Below are 15412 nucleotides of genomic sequence, written 5' to 3' on the forward strand. Positions count from 1 at the left end.
AGGAGCCCCCATCTGTGGGGGAGACCTGGATGTGCCTTTAAATAGCCCCCACACAGTCATAACAGTAGTGATGATGCTGGAGTGTTGGTTGAGCTGAGGTTGCCTGCCTCATACCCATCATGCTGTTTGCAGTGTTCTTGCTTTCAATCAGTTTATACTGGGTGCAACTTTAGGGCTCGGACTATTAAATGTATGCTGTAGTTTCTAGCTTTGTTTTGTCCTTTTCAGATTGTGTAGCTTACTCTTTTGTGCAATGAAAATTTCATTTCTGCTTTGGCTAAACATACTGTAAGAATGGTCATGGATCTTATTTCCTTCTTCCTTTGTGTATTTGTAAAGATTTTTGGCTTATGAATGTAGTGATATTGACATCAGTGATGCTATAACTTGCCTTGCTTTGCATTATGTCAGCTTTGTTTAGCGAGTAGAAAAGCCCCACTGTGTTTTTAAAATATCAAGTAGTAGAAGCCCAGTACCGCAGTGGATACACACACTGCATGTTTTCATATGTGGCGCTTTTATGTATCATGTTGGCTTATTGTTCTAGCTTGGATAGTGAAATACCATTGTGAGGCTGGGTTGTCATTTTTATAACTATCTCGGTGTTTTATTGCCTTTTTTTTTTTTTACTTTTGATACATGGAATGAGCTGCATGCATTTATACATCAGTAAGAGGATGTATTTAATGTGCCTTGTTTTTCACTGAATAAGAATTGAAAGCACGAATCAATAACACTGATTAAAATGGGGAAGAATATATATTTAAAACTCATATTATTCTGCAAGGTAGATGAGACTTCAATTTCACCTTCCCTTTCAGTGTACTTACGCAGATGCATCATGGTCCTGTTGCGAGATTACAGAAGAGCTCTCAAACTGAGTTTCTTGTAGTGAGTCACAGATCTTAGAGCAGCACGGACATTTTTTTTGTCATATTGAGGCCTATTAAGTCATCCATGTACCTTTTACAAAGTTAATAATCCCAATTCCCAAAGTGCTTTCTGAAAGCCCACCCACGGGTTGTTAAGTACAAAAAGAAAGAAGACAGTCTTCTAGCTCTCTGTGCCGTCCGCCCTACATAATTTTAGTTCATTTCCCTTTGAGTTTACAAACTTTTCTGAGTGTCTACCATGTACTAACAAGTATTTATTTGGAAGATACTTCTTTGGGGCTGAAATGGTATAGAACTTTCTTACACATGGTCCTTGGGGAGCTCACAGTCATGTCCAAAAAGATGGTCAGGCAGTGTTCTTTGGTTACAAATAACTGAAACCAATTATTTAATCCAAGCAAGGAAGGAATTTAAATCTGAGTGATATGAAAGGAAAGCCTGGAGAACCAGCCTTGGGGGGGAAAAAACCCCAACAAAACAAACAAACCAGAAACCAAGAAAAGAACTATTTAATTATCTGGAAGAAATGGACCCTTAGGGGTTTTTTTTAGTTTTGCATGATTTGGATCAAATTTGGAAGACCTGGGAGAGACATCCTACTGGTCGTGCACCTTTCCCTTGGTTGAGCAGAGCGCGGTGAGAGAAAGGATGGGGATGGAAGGAGACCTCTCCGTCAGCTTTTATAATAGGAGGGAAGGACCCCTTGATTTCTCCTCCCTCTCGGACTGCACACAGCAGGGGGAAGACACTTGCCCAAAAGGCAATGGAGGCGATGTTAGAAACGGGAAATAGACAAGGACGAATGTCCACTGCAGGGACAGCCCACCTGCTGGAATAGAAGTCAAACTGTATTAAGGGCTGGAGCAGAGATTTAAAGAAAGTTATGGGAACATTCTTATTGTGGAAAATTTAAGAAGGCCTCCAAAGGCATGTGGTTTACAAATTGGACTTTGAAGGTCAACCAGGATTTGAACAGGAGGATGGGGCATGGCCACCCAGATAGAGGAAAGAGCATGTAATGGAGACAGTATATTATACTGGTTATGGATGAAAGCTTTGTTGTTAGGTATTTTAAACCCAGAGATGCTACATAATATAGCTATTTGGACTTGACCAAATGGCCTAATTGCTCTGAATCTTAATACCCTCCCTTTTGCTGATGAGTGCTAGGTTTCTGTCTCACAGTGCTAGGTTTGCCAGATGAAATATAGATCTTACGTTAAATTCCAGACTAGCTATGATTCCTTTGTGGTGAGAGCATGTACCAAATATTACAGGGGGCACGCCTATACGAAAAAAAAACTATTAGCTTTTTATTTGAAATTCAGATTTTAACTGGTAACCCTTCATTTTTATATTTAATATCTGGCGACCCTCTACAGTGTTGTTATGACAATTAAGTACATTCATTCATGTGAAGTGCCCAATATGGTCCTTGTCACATAGTAGGTGCTCAGTAATGAATGGCAGCAATGATTTTTGTTGTCACTACCATCATAGGCAAAACTCTGAAGCCTGAAAATACATATGTTTGGAATCATTTCTTGCTCAGAAATGATTCTGTTGGACCAGTTTCCCAGTTAACCTGTCAGGTACCAGTAAGAGGACGTACACCTTGCTACGCTGGCACTGGGATGTTCACCGTCTTCCTGTATTCATGAGCTTCCTCTTTCCTTCTGCTTGTGTCAGATGTTTCTCTTGTGTATTGATTTCACTTGACTTTATCTTTTGGCCACTCATCATCAATGAATATTATTTTTTATTCCCTTTTATAAGCTAATAACAAGAGCATTAAGAGCACCAGTCTTGGGACTCTAAGGGTCCAGAGCAGAGCAAAGGGAAGCATTGATTGAAATTTTTTGAATTGGAAACTGTAGAGCATAGTGGGCATGGATCAAATGATCCCATTTTAATGACTATGCAATATAAAGTAGAATTAGAAGCCTTCTGAAATCCAAAATATTTCTTGCTATTCCTTTATCTGTGTGGCCCATCTAACAGTCCTAGAGAAAGGTCAGCAGTCATAGAGCATGTCCTTTGTTCTCCTGCAGAGCTTACAAAATGGTGTTTTGTTGATATGTTTGATCATTTTCCCAAGAAATTTTAACCTTCTTTTATCTCTCTTTTAAAACCTAAGCAGCCCTTTCCCTCTCTATGCGTGGTTATTTTTCGCTTGTGTAGCTGTGGTATTTAAATGCTGGGCCGAGATGATATCACAGGAGAGAAGCTGGAAGATGTTGTTGTTGCCAGGGAGCTAGAATATCTGTAGTGCTGTCTGCATACAGAAGACTTAAGTGTTCAATGACAATAAAATTTTATTTTTAATAAAATCTACAATTTATTAAGCACTTTCCCATATTTCCAACCTCAAGCACTGTTAAGCTATTTGCATTCATTATCTCAATTCCCATAATATGCTCATGCTGTTATCCTTTTTTTATGGTGGATATGGGGGAACTAAGCCACAGAAAAGTGAAATAATTTGCCCAAGGACACACAGTCAGTAAGCGGCAGAGGCAAAATTCCAACTCTGGCGGTTTGATTCTGTCATTCATTATGCTGTTACCTTCTTCCTCAGACAGCTTGATAGCAACATTCCTGGCAAGTTAGTGTAACAAAGCCTTGGGAAATTTAAGTTAAAAGCCCTGTAAGAGTTCAGACCTTAGCATAAGAAGACTATACTGAAGAAGGAATCTTTGGTGTTCGACTGAAAACATACATAGTCACCCTAATATGTTACTGTTTCTTTGTAATTAAATGATTCCCCATTTCGTAGATTCTCTTTTGTTCTACTCTACAGAAGATTTTTGCTTTCTCATCCTACCCTTCTCTAGTTCCAAACAAAACTCATTCCCATTTCCACGAGTTTCAATGATTACCGTATTTTGCTGTGTATAATGCGCACCCATGTTTTTGTGTGCATGATACATGGGATTGTTATACCCATTATTATACCCATGGTATGTGATCATTATACCCATGTATAATGTGCATCCTTATTTTTCCTCAAAAATTTGGGCAAAAACTGTGCATGACATATGGCAAAATATGGTATTTTCTGGCCTTCGTGTCAAGACTTGGTATCAAATCAGGGAACAGACCGAACTCAGCCAGTGCCTTTCATATGCTGTTTCACACCATACACAGAAGTGCCATGTTTTAGCCAAACTACAGAAAACTCTTTGCACAGGGTGAAAAAAAATACTAAATGGCTAGGAAAAAAGAGGATAAATTTTATTTAAAGTAACACTGAAAGTTGCAATTTCACTTTGTTTATAAATAAACAACTATAGAAGAAATGAGTCCTCTGTGCTTTTAAATTTATACCACAACTTTACCTTGAAGAGGCTATCATAGTGTAAAATTTCTGCCATTAAACAGAATCCCATGTGCTAAAAAATGACAAATGAACAAACAAAACCAGCAGTACCAGAGTCCGTGGGGAGAGCAAACGATGAGGGACAATTAAGGAAAGGTTTAAAGAGCGGAAGGCAGCCAACAGACAGGTCTTTTCTGGCTGGCTTGTCCTGGGTTCTGCCAAGATGAGAGTGAAGATTCAACTTAGTCTTTAGGGGGAAAAGAAGGCAAAAGTAAATGTACGGCCAGCCTTTACAACAGTGATAATCCCGTCACTACCTCCTTACATCAGCTGTTGCTTCCTTGTTTCCGAGGGGCTTTCACTACTGCTGTTTCTCCTACGTCCCATTTAGTGCTCGCAACAGTCTGTGAGGTGGAATCACCCCTTTCTCTGCAGCTCAGGGCTTGAAACCATTTGCTCCAAACTACAAAATTAGTAAATGACAGACCCAAACTAAAACCTATGTCTTTAATTTCTTATTTTCTTCACTGTGTCAATTCTCTTTTTCTTGAAGAGGAGAATTAGTTGAGTGTGAAATTTTAGTGTTTTCTCAGCACCTTATCTGGAAAGAGCCTTTTTTTTTTTTTTCTTAATTGTGGCAGATACTTCTTTACTGAGCCCAAAGAATCTGGCTGCCCTTCTCGAGCAGATCGGAAGAATGGATGAAATCACATATTTGTTTTCCTGTTTGTGGAGTGGATTTTTGGTGTGGCTGCAGGAAAAGATCTTCCACATGGCTTTCAAATTATGTGAAAGAAAAATGATAAGAGTTTCTTAAAGGGACTTCTGTTTTATTTCTCATTGCTTTGAAGGTCGTGATGTATCTCAGAAGAGTTAGTGTGCTGTGGTTTAGAAATAACACTAATCATCCCTCATTTGAATTGCTTCCTCTTTGAGTGCTTTTTTTTTTTTTTAAAAAGATGTGTGATGTGAGCTTAGTAAATAGGGGGTGCTTAGGAAAACAAGCTATTTTGGGCCTTGGCAAATGTGGGTATTGGATTCTGTACTCCTTGCTATCATATGAGGGACTGTCTAAAAATACATATCAGATTCTTTCCTTCAATATTTGCATTTTCTTTTCCCTTTACTGAGGGACATATACATATATTTGTACCTATGAGATGCATTTAGAGAAAATTTTCTGAGGAATCTTTCACAACCATTTGAACATGCAAAGCGAATAAAGAAAAGCTGTGGAAAAGGGAACCACAAAGAAAACCAGGTGATTAACTTCTGGAAGGAGTACTGTGTTTTGTGGAATTTAAAACTGCATCTTCTGTCTGAGGCTATTTCAGATAATTTTATATTTTTGAGGAGCTTGGAGAGATTTAAGTAATATTAACTCAAGATCACACAAGTATAACTAGTGGCCTAAACCCTAAGCCCAGCCTAAGCCCTTGACCATGGAAATCAGAAAATAGTAACTTCCGCTGTCCTTCATTCCCTAACTGAGAGACGAGAGGCTGGTGTGCAAGCTCTCATGAGGCTTGTTGTCTTGTAGGGACGTCCTCCTTCATATATCCAGCCCAAGCTCCCTGTACATCCAGATTTATCATGCAGGTTAAGAGATAAACAACAGGGTAGTGATGCTAAAAGTTTCATGGTTTCTCTTCTATCACCCCTTCTAATCCCTACTTTCTCCCTTTCCTTCCTCTGTGAGTCCCTGTCATCATAGCAGAAGACCTCAGCCTCTAGGAGACTGGAAGACCCTCATCCACTGAGCTCTGTGTGTAAGTGGCACAAATCCTCCCTGCCATTTAGAGCTCCAAAGCTCAGATTTCCAAGACCTCTTTGAAACTCTTAGCAGCAGAGGCGCATTATCATTGAGGAGGTGACTATCTTGCCAATCCAGGGACACACGGAAGCAGTTTTGTTGAAGGGCAGCCATTACTGGCTGAAGCAGTGGGGTTGTTACCTCCATTTTCAACCTGGGAAACACCCACCGCTGTTGGCCAAAAGTGGTTCTCCAGTCTTTACACCTGAGCGGTTCTCTCAGTCCAGAACTGAGTCCATGAAACTGCCCAATGCCAGTCATTTGCAGGAATATTTGTAGCTTTTGTAGCGGTCAGTATGCGTGAACTGATCTGGTTTTTCCTACTTACACAAAGCTGAGCTTTCATCTGTAAGTAAAAATGATCTTGCCACATCACTAGATTTATAGTTAAGGAATACTAATATAAAAGAGGGTGATCAGTGTGTCTTTTTCCAGCGGCACTTATGAGGCATCCTCTATGGCAGAGCCTTTTTGAGCTCATGGCACACTGAAGACGTTTTGGAACACACTATAAATGAAGTTAAGCAGAGATGGAAAGTTTTGCTGGAACCAGTGGAATATCCCACATGTAAATCTAGGGTTTAAAATTTCAGATCCTCCAGATGAACGGAATTCATTTTCTTTCTTCCTTCTTAAAAGATTTATCAGGGACATTGGTAGATGCAAAGAAAGCCTGTACCTCCCTCCCCTCCTAGTACCATTCATTCTGTGTCTTAACAATGCCATAGAAATACTGAGTTTGCTTATGGGAAATTGAAAGCAAACTCCCACTTTCAAAAATGGTGTCTTTGAAGCCTAGTAAGTGCAAAAATAGGACATTTGAGGATTTACCTTAGATAGTTATATTAAGTTTTGAAATATCACTGCTTCCTTTCTGTAAAATATGCTGCACTTGAGGATTGATATTAAATATACCTCTCAGGACAGGAACTACTGATTTTTAAGTCAGAAGATGAATGTAATGCAGAAAGAAGCTCAGGCCTAACTAACATCGTTTGTTATGAGGAAATCACAGAAAATACCCATTGTCCTCTTAAGTCTACTTTATGGAGTCCCCCATCTTTTGTGTCTCACAGGGAAGGTAAGGTGTGACTTATCACAGTTTCCTTTATTCCTGCTTAAGGAAGAAATAACTATTCCAAGTCCAAACTACAGGGTTTTTACTGATTTTTTTTTTTGTCTAATTTAAGCTCTAAACCAGAACTGGCCTTCAGTGTGTAGAGATTGAGTATGTCACATAACAATTTTAGTGGATCATGATGATTTTGGCTCATGATAAGCCAAATCATTTTAAATAATTTTTAGTAGAACCTCCAAAAATTTTTATCCTCTTTATTTTGTAAATGAGAAAAATGAGACTAATTTTTTTAATGGTTCAGGGTCATATGGAAATGGCATTGAAATCCAGGACAATGTAGTATCAAAATCTGCTTTTTAAACCACTTTGTGTTCATTTGCAAGTATAAGAAGTGTCTATATTTGCTTGAACAAGAAGTTAAATTTTTAATAACTTTATAAAAGTTTACTAAACTGAGGCAATATAATATAGTAATGAAGATTAGTTATTTGATGGGTGGAAGGCAAAGCAAAGTAGCACTAATGTAAGTTATATTGTTTTATATCATAGTAGAAAACAATAAGTAGTGTATGGAATTGATCAAGAAACAATGGACTACACACATGAAAGTATCCAAAAGAAGTAACAATGCAGATTCCTAAAAGGGGTTGTACCAGGGGGAATAGAACTGAGGTTGAGGAAAAGGTGGGTTTAGCAACTGTTAATTTTCACTATAAGCCTGCTGGTACATTAAGATTTTCTTTATTATTTGACAACATTTTAAAAAAATTTACAAAAAAGAAAATGCATGATATAGAATATGCCTTTCATAGTCATCTATAGATAATCTATTAAGGTGCCTTAAAATTGTGGACTGAAAAGGAAAACTGGGGCATTTTCTTGGTATATGTCCAAGAATGGACATATTACTGTTACCAATAACAGTAAAATTGCAGTAAAAGCAATAACTGAGCAGCTAATGTTTTTCTGAGGCCGTGTTCCAGGTTCCATAGGGGATAAAAAGATGGACGCAGTTTGGTCCAGGGCCTCGATCATGTTGCAGCCTAGCTGAGGGTACTGGAGATGAGGAAGAGAGCTAGATGGTGAGGAGCATTCTCATCTTGTCTGCGCCTATTCCACATTGTGCTAGGCACTTTACCTGTCATACTCTCGATGGAAAACATACACCATAGAAAAGATAAAATATAGATACCTATGGGGGTTCAGTAGGTGGAAAATGGTCTTGTTAGGATTAAGCAGAGCACTTAAGATGCACCTTAAAACAGAAAGAGAGAGACTCCCACACTGTTGCCCATGACTGTAGGAGTGAGGGGGGTGGGGTGAGCGGAGGAGGGCAAAGGAGGAAAAATTGGGACAACTGTAATGGAATAAAAATTAAAAATGATTAAGACAAAGAAAAAATAGAGACTCATAGCTACAAAGAACAGAATGACAGCTGTCAGAGGGAATGGGAGTTCAAGGACTGGGTGAAAAAGGTGAAAGAATTAAGCAAAAAACGAAAACCTCAGATACAGACAATGGAATGATGATTAACAGAGGGAAAGGGAGTGGGGGAGGTAGAAGAGAATAAAGGGACAATAAATGGTGATAGAAGGAGACTAGACTTTGGGTGGTGAACACAGAATGCAATATACAGATGATGTACTATAGAATTATACACTTGAAACCTACATGTTTTTATTAACCAGTGTAACTGCAGTAAATTCAATTACAAGATTTTATAAGCAAAAAGGGATCTCTATAAACAGAGATGGGATGGGAGAGGCATGGACGTATTTGCTGATTGAGAAACTCATGTTTGGAGCTTGTTTCTTTGGTTCCTTTGGTAGATAAGCTTTTAGCTAAAATCCATGTAAGCTAGATACGAATCTAAAATGAATGTTTAAAATATTGCTTGCTCAGCTGAAGAACTTTTATTGAAAGGAAATGCTGTTATCAAGGTCACTTTTTATTGAAATTACTTTTGATTTTATTCATACTACAGAATCACAATTAAGATTGGAGTAGAAACGCTCCTGTCAGTCAGGTGTAAGACAAGTTAAAGGCAAATGTGGAGAAGACATGAATTTTGTATCTATTTTTGATTTTTTTAATTGTTCAGTATTTCTTTACATCTGTAGGAATCTTTTTTAGCTTCCTTCTTCAATGTGACGGGTTTCGTTTTCTCGGGGTTGTACTTTAGTTGCCTGTCAATTACCAAGGTCCAGTGGCGCTGTGCTTTATTTTAAAGATTCTTCGCTTTGAAACCATGACCTCTTCACCATCTTGCCTTGTTTTCGGAGCTTTGTGCTTTAACTCAAAGTAGAAATATCCATGACTACAGGAAGAACTCAGATTCTCAACTTTTTAGAAATCACATCAAAACTACAAGACTAGCCCTGGCTGGCATAGCTCAGTGGATTGAGCACAGGCTGCGATCCAAAGCATCGCAGGTTCAATTCCCAGTCAGGGCACATTCCTGGGTTGCAGGCCAGGTCCCCAGTGGGGGCCACATGAGAAGCAACCACACATTGATGTTACTCTCTCTCTCTTTCTCCCTCCCTTCCCCCTCTCAAATAAATAAATAAATAAATAAATAAAACCTTAAAAAAAACCCCAAAATCTACAAGACTAACAGTAAATAATTAAATATCAAAAGTTCAGTGGAGACATACAGCCTTTTGCATATTGAAGTCATTTAGCCGCTTTCATTGGGCAGGAGTGCTGACAGTGAAGATCATCGCCTGGAAGGCATCACTGGCGAGTGTCCTTGCACAGTGACCACTTCCCGTTGAGAAGGTTCACAAAAGTCCTCGTTTTGCAGCAGCTCCCACCTTGTCGTGTTAGTCATAAATGAATGGCTTACTGCCAGAGCCTCCAGTATATTATGAAAGTATATTTCATATTTCTTCTAGAGCAGAGAAGAAAAATACCTTATATTTTAGGGATTCTAAATGTGATCTGAATGTTTACCATGAAGACGACATTGCATTTTGAAAACTGAAGCTACTTGAATTTCACATTGCAAGAATGACATTCATTTAGAAAATCTAATCTTAAATTTGTTCCTTAATGGGTTAACATGGATACTCTTGTCCTAAATTCTGAACTCTAAATACTTAATATCCTTCACTGTGTCACAATATGAACTTTTAAATCCCTTTAAAATTATAAAAATAATTTATACTTCTTGTGAAAAAACATAGAAAAGATAAAGAATAAAAGAAAAATGTACCCATAATTTCAAAGCTGAGAGATAACTTCTGTACCCATCTGGAGTTTTCTGTCTTTTTTTTCCCCTAGTCACATAAAAGGGAATTTTTAAAAATGTACTTGAGACATATTTATAAATTGGTTTTTGTATCCATTTTCCCCACTTTTTCATTATACATTAAGCATTTCCCATATCACTAAATATTCTTTAAAGACAGACTTTAATTACTTGAATGCCTCCTGCATGTTGCTTATTTTATGACTTCTACTCTTATACTGTCTTCCAGCAAAAAAAAAAATGTATTAAAATTTTGTGGAACTGTAGTTGTTAAAACTGGTATTTAGTAGTCATAACTACTGCTGGAATTTATGAACTGCTGACCACAGCAAGCAGTAAATAAATCAATTAGGCTCCTATTTATTAATCTATTTAGGAAGTCATTTGGCTTTTTAGGTTACATAATGACTTTTGATGTACTACTAGGGGTGTCCAACCTGCAGCCCATAGGCCGCATGTGGCTCAGGATGACCATGAATGTGGCCCAACACAAAATTGTAAATTTAGTTAAAACATCATGAGATTTTTTGTGATCACATGTCACAGTGTATTTAATATGTGACCCAAGAAAACTCCTGTTTTTCGGGTGTGCCCCAGAGAGGCCAAAAGGCTGGACACCCCTGTTTGACCTTGGGACTGTTGGTCAAAGTCCAATTCTCATGTTTCTAATGGCCTGTATTTGTGACTGCTTTGATAGAGGTGGTATTAAAGACTAGTTAAGAGCATAGATTGGCATTATATCTTTACAACTTAGCAGCTGTGTGACTTAGGGTGAATTTTACCTTATTATGCTTCCTTTTCAAAGTTGGAGTAAAGACTAAATGAGATAGTGAAGTATGTAGCACAGAGCCTGGCCAATAGGCAGTATTGAATATTCTTGTGTTTTCGTTTTTATTTTTATCCTCATAGTGAAGTCTTTGGGCATTGGACAGAACAGAGGTGATTAGCTTTAGTAGAGATTGATAAGCATTAGGATTTTTGAAGTAGCTGGCCGTGGGGAAAAAGAGAAAATAGCCCATTATAATTCTGGGCCAACAGGAAGGCCCCATTGAGAAGCTTAGTCTTACAGGTAACTTCAGACTCTGCGATGAGCCAACTGCATGCATGCGTTTAAAAAGTTCACTGCTGTGTCTGCAGCACTTGACAGTCACTAAATGCATGCTGGCGTCCCAAAGAATTGGCTTATGTTTCTTCTCATTATTCACTAGCTAGATAGTTTCTACGTAAGTGGCAGTACTGCTCTAATAGATGAGTATGGATGGCAATAGTGATGGCTTCCACTTACTGAGTGATGACTGTGTTACAGCTAAGAGCTTCTCATGCATTATCTCATTTAGTCCTCCTGGCTAGTCTGTGAGATTATTACTATCATCCATATTTTATAGATAAGGAAACTAAGATTTATTGAGATTTGGTGTTACCTACGAAGAATATGAGTGCTGGTCTGTCTGAATCAAGAATCTGAGCCCTTGGCTTTACTTATAGCTCTACTGCATTTGTTTCGTAATTACTGCACAACCTCATCCATGTGTTCACTCACTCGGCATTTTTGGAGGCCCTACTCTGTGCCCTCACGCAGAATTCTTGGTGCTGGGTTATAGCACGCAGACAAAAGTTCCTGCCCCCCTAAAGCTTACCTTCCATTATGCTACTTGTGTTTATTTCTCTCCTGGCATGAGTGTTCCCTGGAAGGCACTGACTGTGTCTTATTCCTCTTGAGTTTTAAGGCTATAACTGAAATCTTATTCAAGGCTAAGGATAATTCCGAGTTTTATGAAAGAATGATTTCTACAAAAATATTGGGAGCTAGGGCATGCCACTGTCCATTCATCAGGCTATCTGTTTGTTTTAGTACCGGCTTTTAGCACTTCCGGACTCCTCAAATTGGAGATGTTCTGACTGGTACTTTAGGAAGCATTCTGAGGTTTGTTATTGTTTATGATCAAGTTATAGTTTGATAACGTGGTTTCTTTGACTTCCTTAAATGTTCTATAAGTGTGTGGAGCAGCATAAAAATCTTTTTTCTTTAGCATATACCAAAAATACATCAGACAAACCTAGTACTTGCAAGAGGCTTGATTACATGATACAATAAATAAAAATATTCTGATATAATTGAAAAAATACATGATATAGCAGGGAAGTCCAACTGTGAGGGAAAGGTGGTTGACCTTATTTTTTCATTAAACCTTTTTTGGTCCCATACAGAGCAAATAGCTAGTGATGTTCCTCATTTTTTAAAAGCCATTTGTCCGTGAGGGAAGATTACTGGCAAATGGCTGGCTGTTCATTTTAGAGTTTGACATTGCTTTTCCTTGGGACCCTAATGCTGGGCTCTCTGATAACCAGTGCAAACTCCATGAATATCTTTCATTTCTCTAGAAGGAGGAGTGGATTTGCAAGGCTACCAGCTGGATATGCAAATACTACCCGACGGCCCAAAGAGTGATGTGGACTTTTCAGAGATTCTTAATGCAATACAAGAAAGTAAGTCTCACTCAAATTTTAAATTCATCCTGAAAGAAGAAACACTTATAATACTCGGGAGGGGTACTAAAACTAGAAACCTTGAATGCCAAGCTTTAAAAATATATAATGATGTCTTAAAAAAGGGACAGGTTAAGTAATTTTGAGACCAAAAGTGATGGTTAGTGAAATGCAGGTTTAATTTGTGAAACTGTGAGCCACATAACATTGGGGGCTTTGAAGAAGCCTGGTGGGAAACTGTAGTGGAATTATAAATTCTGTATATGTAATATGTGATAATATTCTAAAAACCACTAAGTATTGTAATTCTTTAGCTTCCTGGATTAATAATGCTGGAAGAAAAATATTTAAGAAAACAGAATCCTATTCCTTTGCTCTAATGTAAGTGGTAGGAAGGAAGCATTGATGCAGTAACCCGAAACCAGGAATTTATTCTCCAAAATGGGTACCAGGAGTCACTGATGGTGGGCTGTGACCCACAAGCGACTGCTCTCTTCTAAGCTGTTTGATTAATCAAGGCTTACTCTCTTTATACTACTTTATTTGTGTTTAATGCTCTTCACTGAGACTTTTATCATAATTTATACATTTACTCAAGTTATAGATTTAGCCCTGAGGATGGGTGATGCGGTATCACACACTAAGTCATTAACATTTGTTATCAGAGCTCTAGTTCTAGATAATGATGCTTCTCTTTTAATTACAAAGGGTGTTATATAATGTTGCATTTGAAGGACTTGGATCTGAAAATCATTGCATAAAGAACCACTGCAATGTTTTTTGCTGCGTTTAGTTTTGCAACATTGCATTTCTGTATGAATTTTTAAATAAATTTTAAGCATCTTTATAGTAATGATCCCCTTTTGTCGTTGTGCCACCCTCCTGGCCTTATGAGATAATATCTCCGCTCTATAGTTCAGACAACTTAGGGTACAGTAAGTTAAGTATTGATGCTAAGGTGATAAGATAAATATTGAAGACCAGACTAGATTGGGGCTTAATTCCTTCATGAATGTGCTCAGTATAAGGGGACTTATATCACACGTTGACATGAAGGATTCTAAAGTGGAAGGAGATATGGCTAGTTTTGAGAGGAGTATTTTTGATGAAGAATATTTATTCTTCAGCTATTTGTTCTGGCTGGGCAATCCCTTTAGATTAGGCTCCTGAAGAAAGAAAAAAAAGTCTCCCCAGGAGAATAAAAATCAAATTAAGAGACATTAGAGAGAAAATAACTCTTCATGGAAAGTTATCAGATTATGTAATTACTTTATTTGGTGTCAAAGAAGATGATAAATTATTCAGTGCTGAACGGATTTAAAATTTTTTAAATAAATGATAAAATGACTTCTGTGCAAGTAGAGGAGATGAATTTAAAAAATTTTTTAGGGCTGAATGAATTTATGTCAAAATGAACTAAATGCTTATGACGCTTTTTATAGTAATTTTTGTTAGCATATTTTAGTAAAGACATTTGTATAATGTGCTATAGTTTTCCAATTTCAAATGCTGGCCTCTTTATGAACACGTGGAAGAATGTAAGTTTGTGAGTACTTAATATTTAAGTTTAAAAATAAGAAAAAGGAATTGTTACTTCAATTTAAAATTCAAGTCCAAATTTATAGATTTAAGAACTTCCTGATACTTTGGAACTAATCTGTTTTCTTGTTAAGAACTAAGTGTTATGCTAAGTCGTTTTGCGGAAGCTGTGCATGTGGCCTGGGCCACTTCTGGCTGGGCAGATCTGGGCCGTTCACCTACCTTCAATTTCTGTCTAGATTCAATAGGTGCTTCAGGTGTTTAACCAGTTCATTGACATTTCTAAGTATAAAAATTCATTGTTTGGTTCTTCGAGGGATTGTACCAGATTATTGTTTATGGAAAGCTGTGAAAGACCAACATATAAAAGAATAAAAAGAATATGCCTTCTGACCCAGCGATTCCACTGCTGGGAATATACCCTAGGAATCCTGAAACACCAATTCAAAAGAACTTATATTACCTCTATGTTCATAGCAGCGTTATTTACAATAGCCAAGTGCTGGGAACGGCCTACGTGCCCATCAGTTGATGAGTGGATTAAAAAAATGATAATTTATACAATGGAATACTACGCAGCAGAAAGGAAAAAGAAATTCCTACCTTTTAGGATAGCATGGATGGAACTGGAGACTTATGCTCAGTGAAATAAGTCAGTCAGTGAAAGACAAATACCATATGATCTCACTTATAAGAGGAAACTAGTGAGTAAAATAAACTAATAAGCAAAATGGAATCAGGGGCATAGAATCATGGAACAGACTGACAGCGGTAAAAGGGGAGCAGGGAGGTAGGGACTGCATGGAAGAAGGGAAGGGGTCAGTCAGAGAACATGTATGAAGGGCCCATGGACAAGGACAATGGTCTGGGGATGGACTGTGGAAGTGGGGGATGGGCTGCTTGGAAGTGGGGTGCAGGGGGGAAATTCTGGGACATCTGAAATAGCACAAACAATAAATCATTAATAAGAAAACAAAAATATATAGCACTTTATGATCAGTAAAACTCCTCTCCTACATTTTTAGCAGGATGA

General features: G+C 37.9%; 1 protein-coding gene across 7 annotated transcripts in view; it reads left to right on the forward strand.

Moving 5' to 3' along the window:
- Window positions 1-15412, forward strand: part of ANO4 (anoctamin 4) — a 341656-nt gene that overhangs the window by 165760 nt on the left and 160484 nt on the right. For 5 of the 7 annotated variants that reach the window (XM_036019462.1, XM_036019463.1, XM_036019464.1 and 2 more), the window contains one exon: window positions 12736-12840. The exons of the other annotated variants lie outside the window; for them this stretch is intronic. In XM_036019462.1, coding sequence (XP_035875355.1) covers window positions 12736-12840 — 105 coding nt within the window. The remainder of the gene's footprint in view (window positions 1-12735; window positions 12841-15412) is intronic. 7 annotated transcript variants of the gene reach the window in all.

This window comes from Phyllostomus discolor, chromosome 2 (genome assembly GCF_004126475.2).
Source record: "Phyllostomus discolor isolate MPI-MPIP mPhyDis1 chromosome 2, mPhyDis1.pri.v3, whole genome shotgun sequence".
NCBI lineage: Eukaryota > Metazoa > Chordata > Mammalia > Chiroptera > Phyllostomidae > Phyllostomus > Phyllostomus discolor.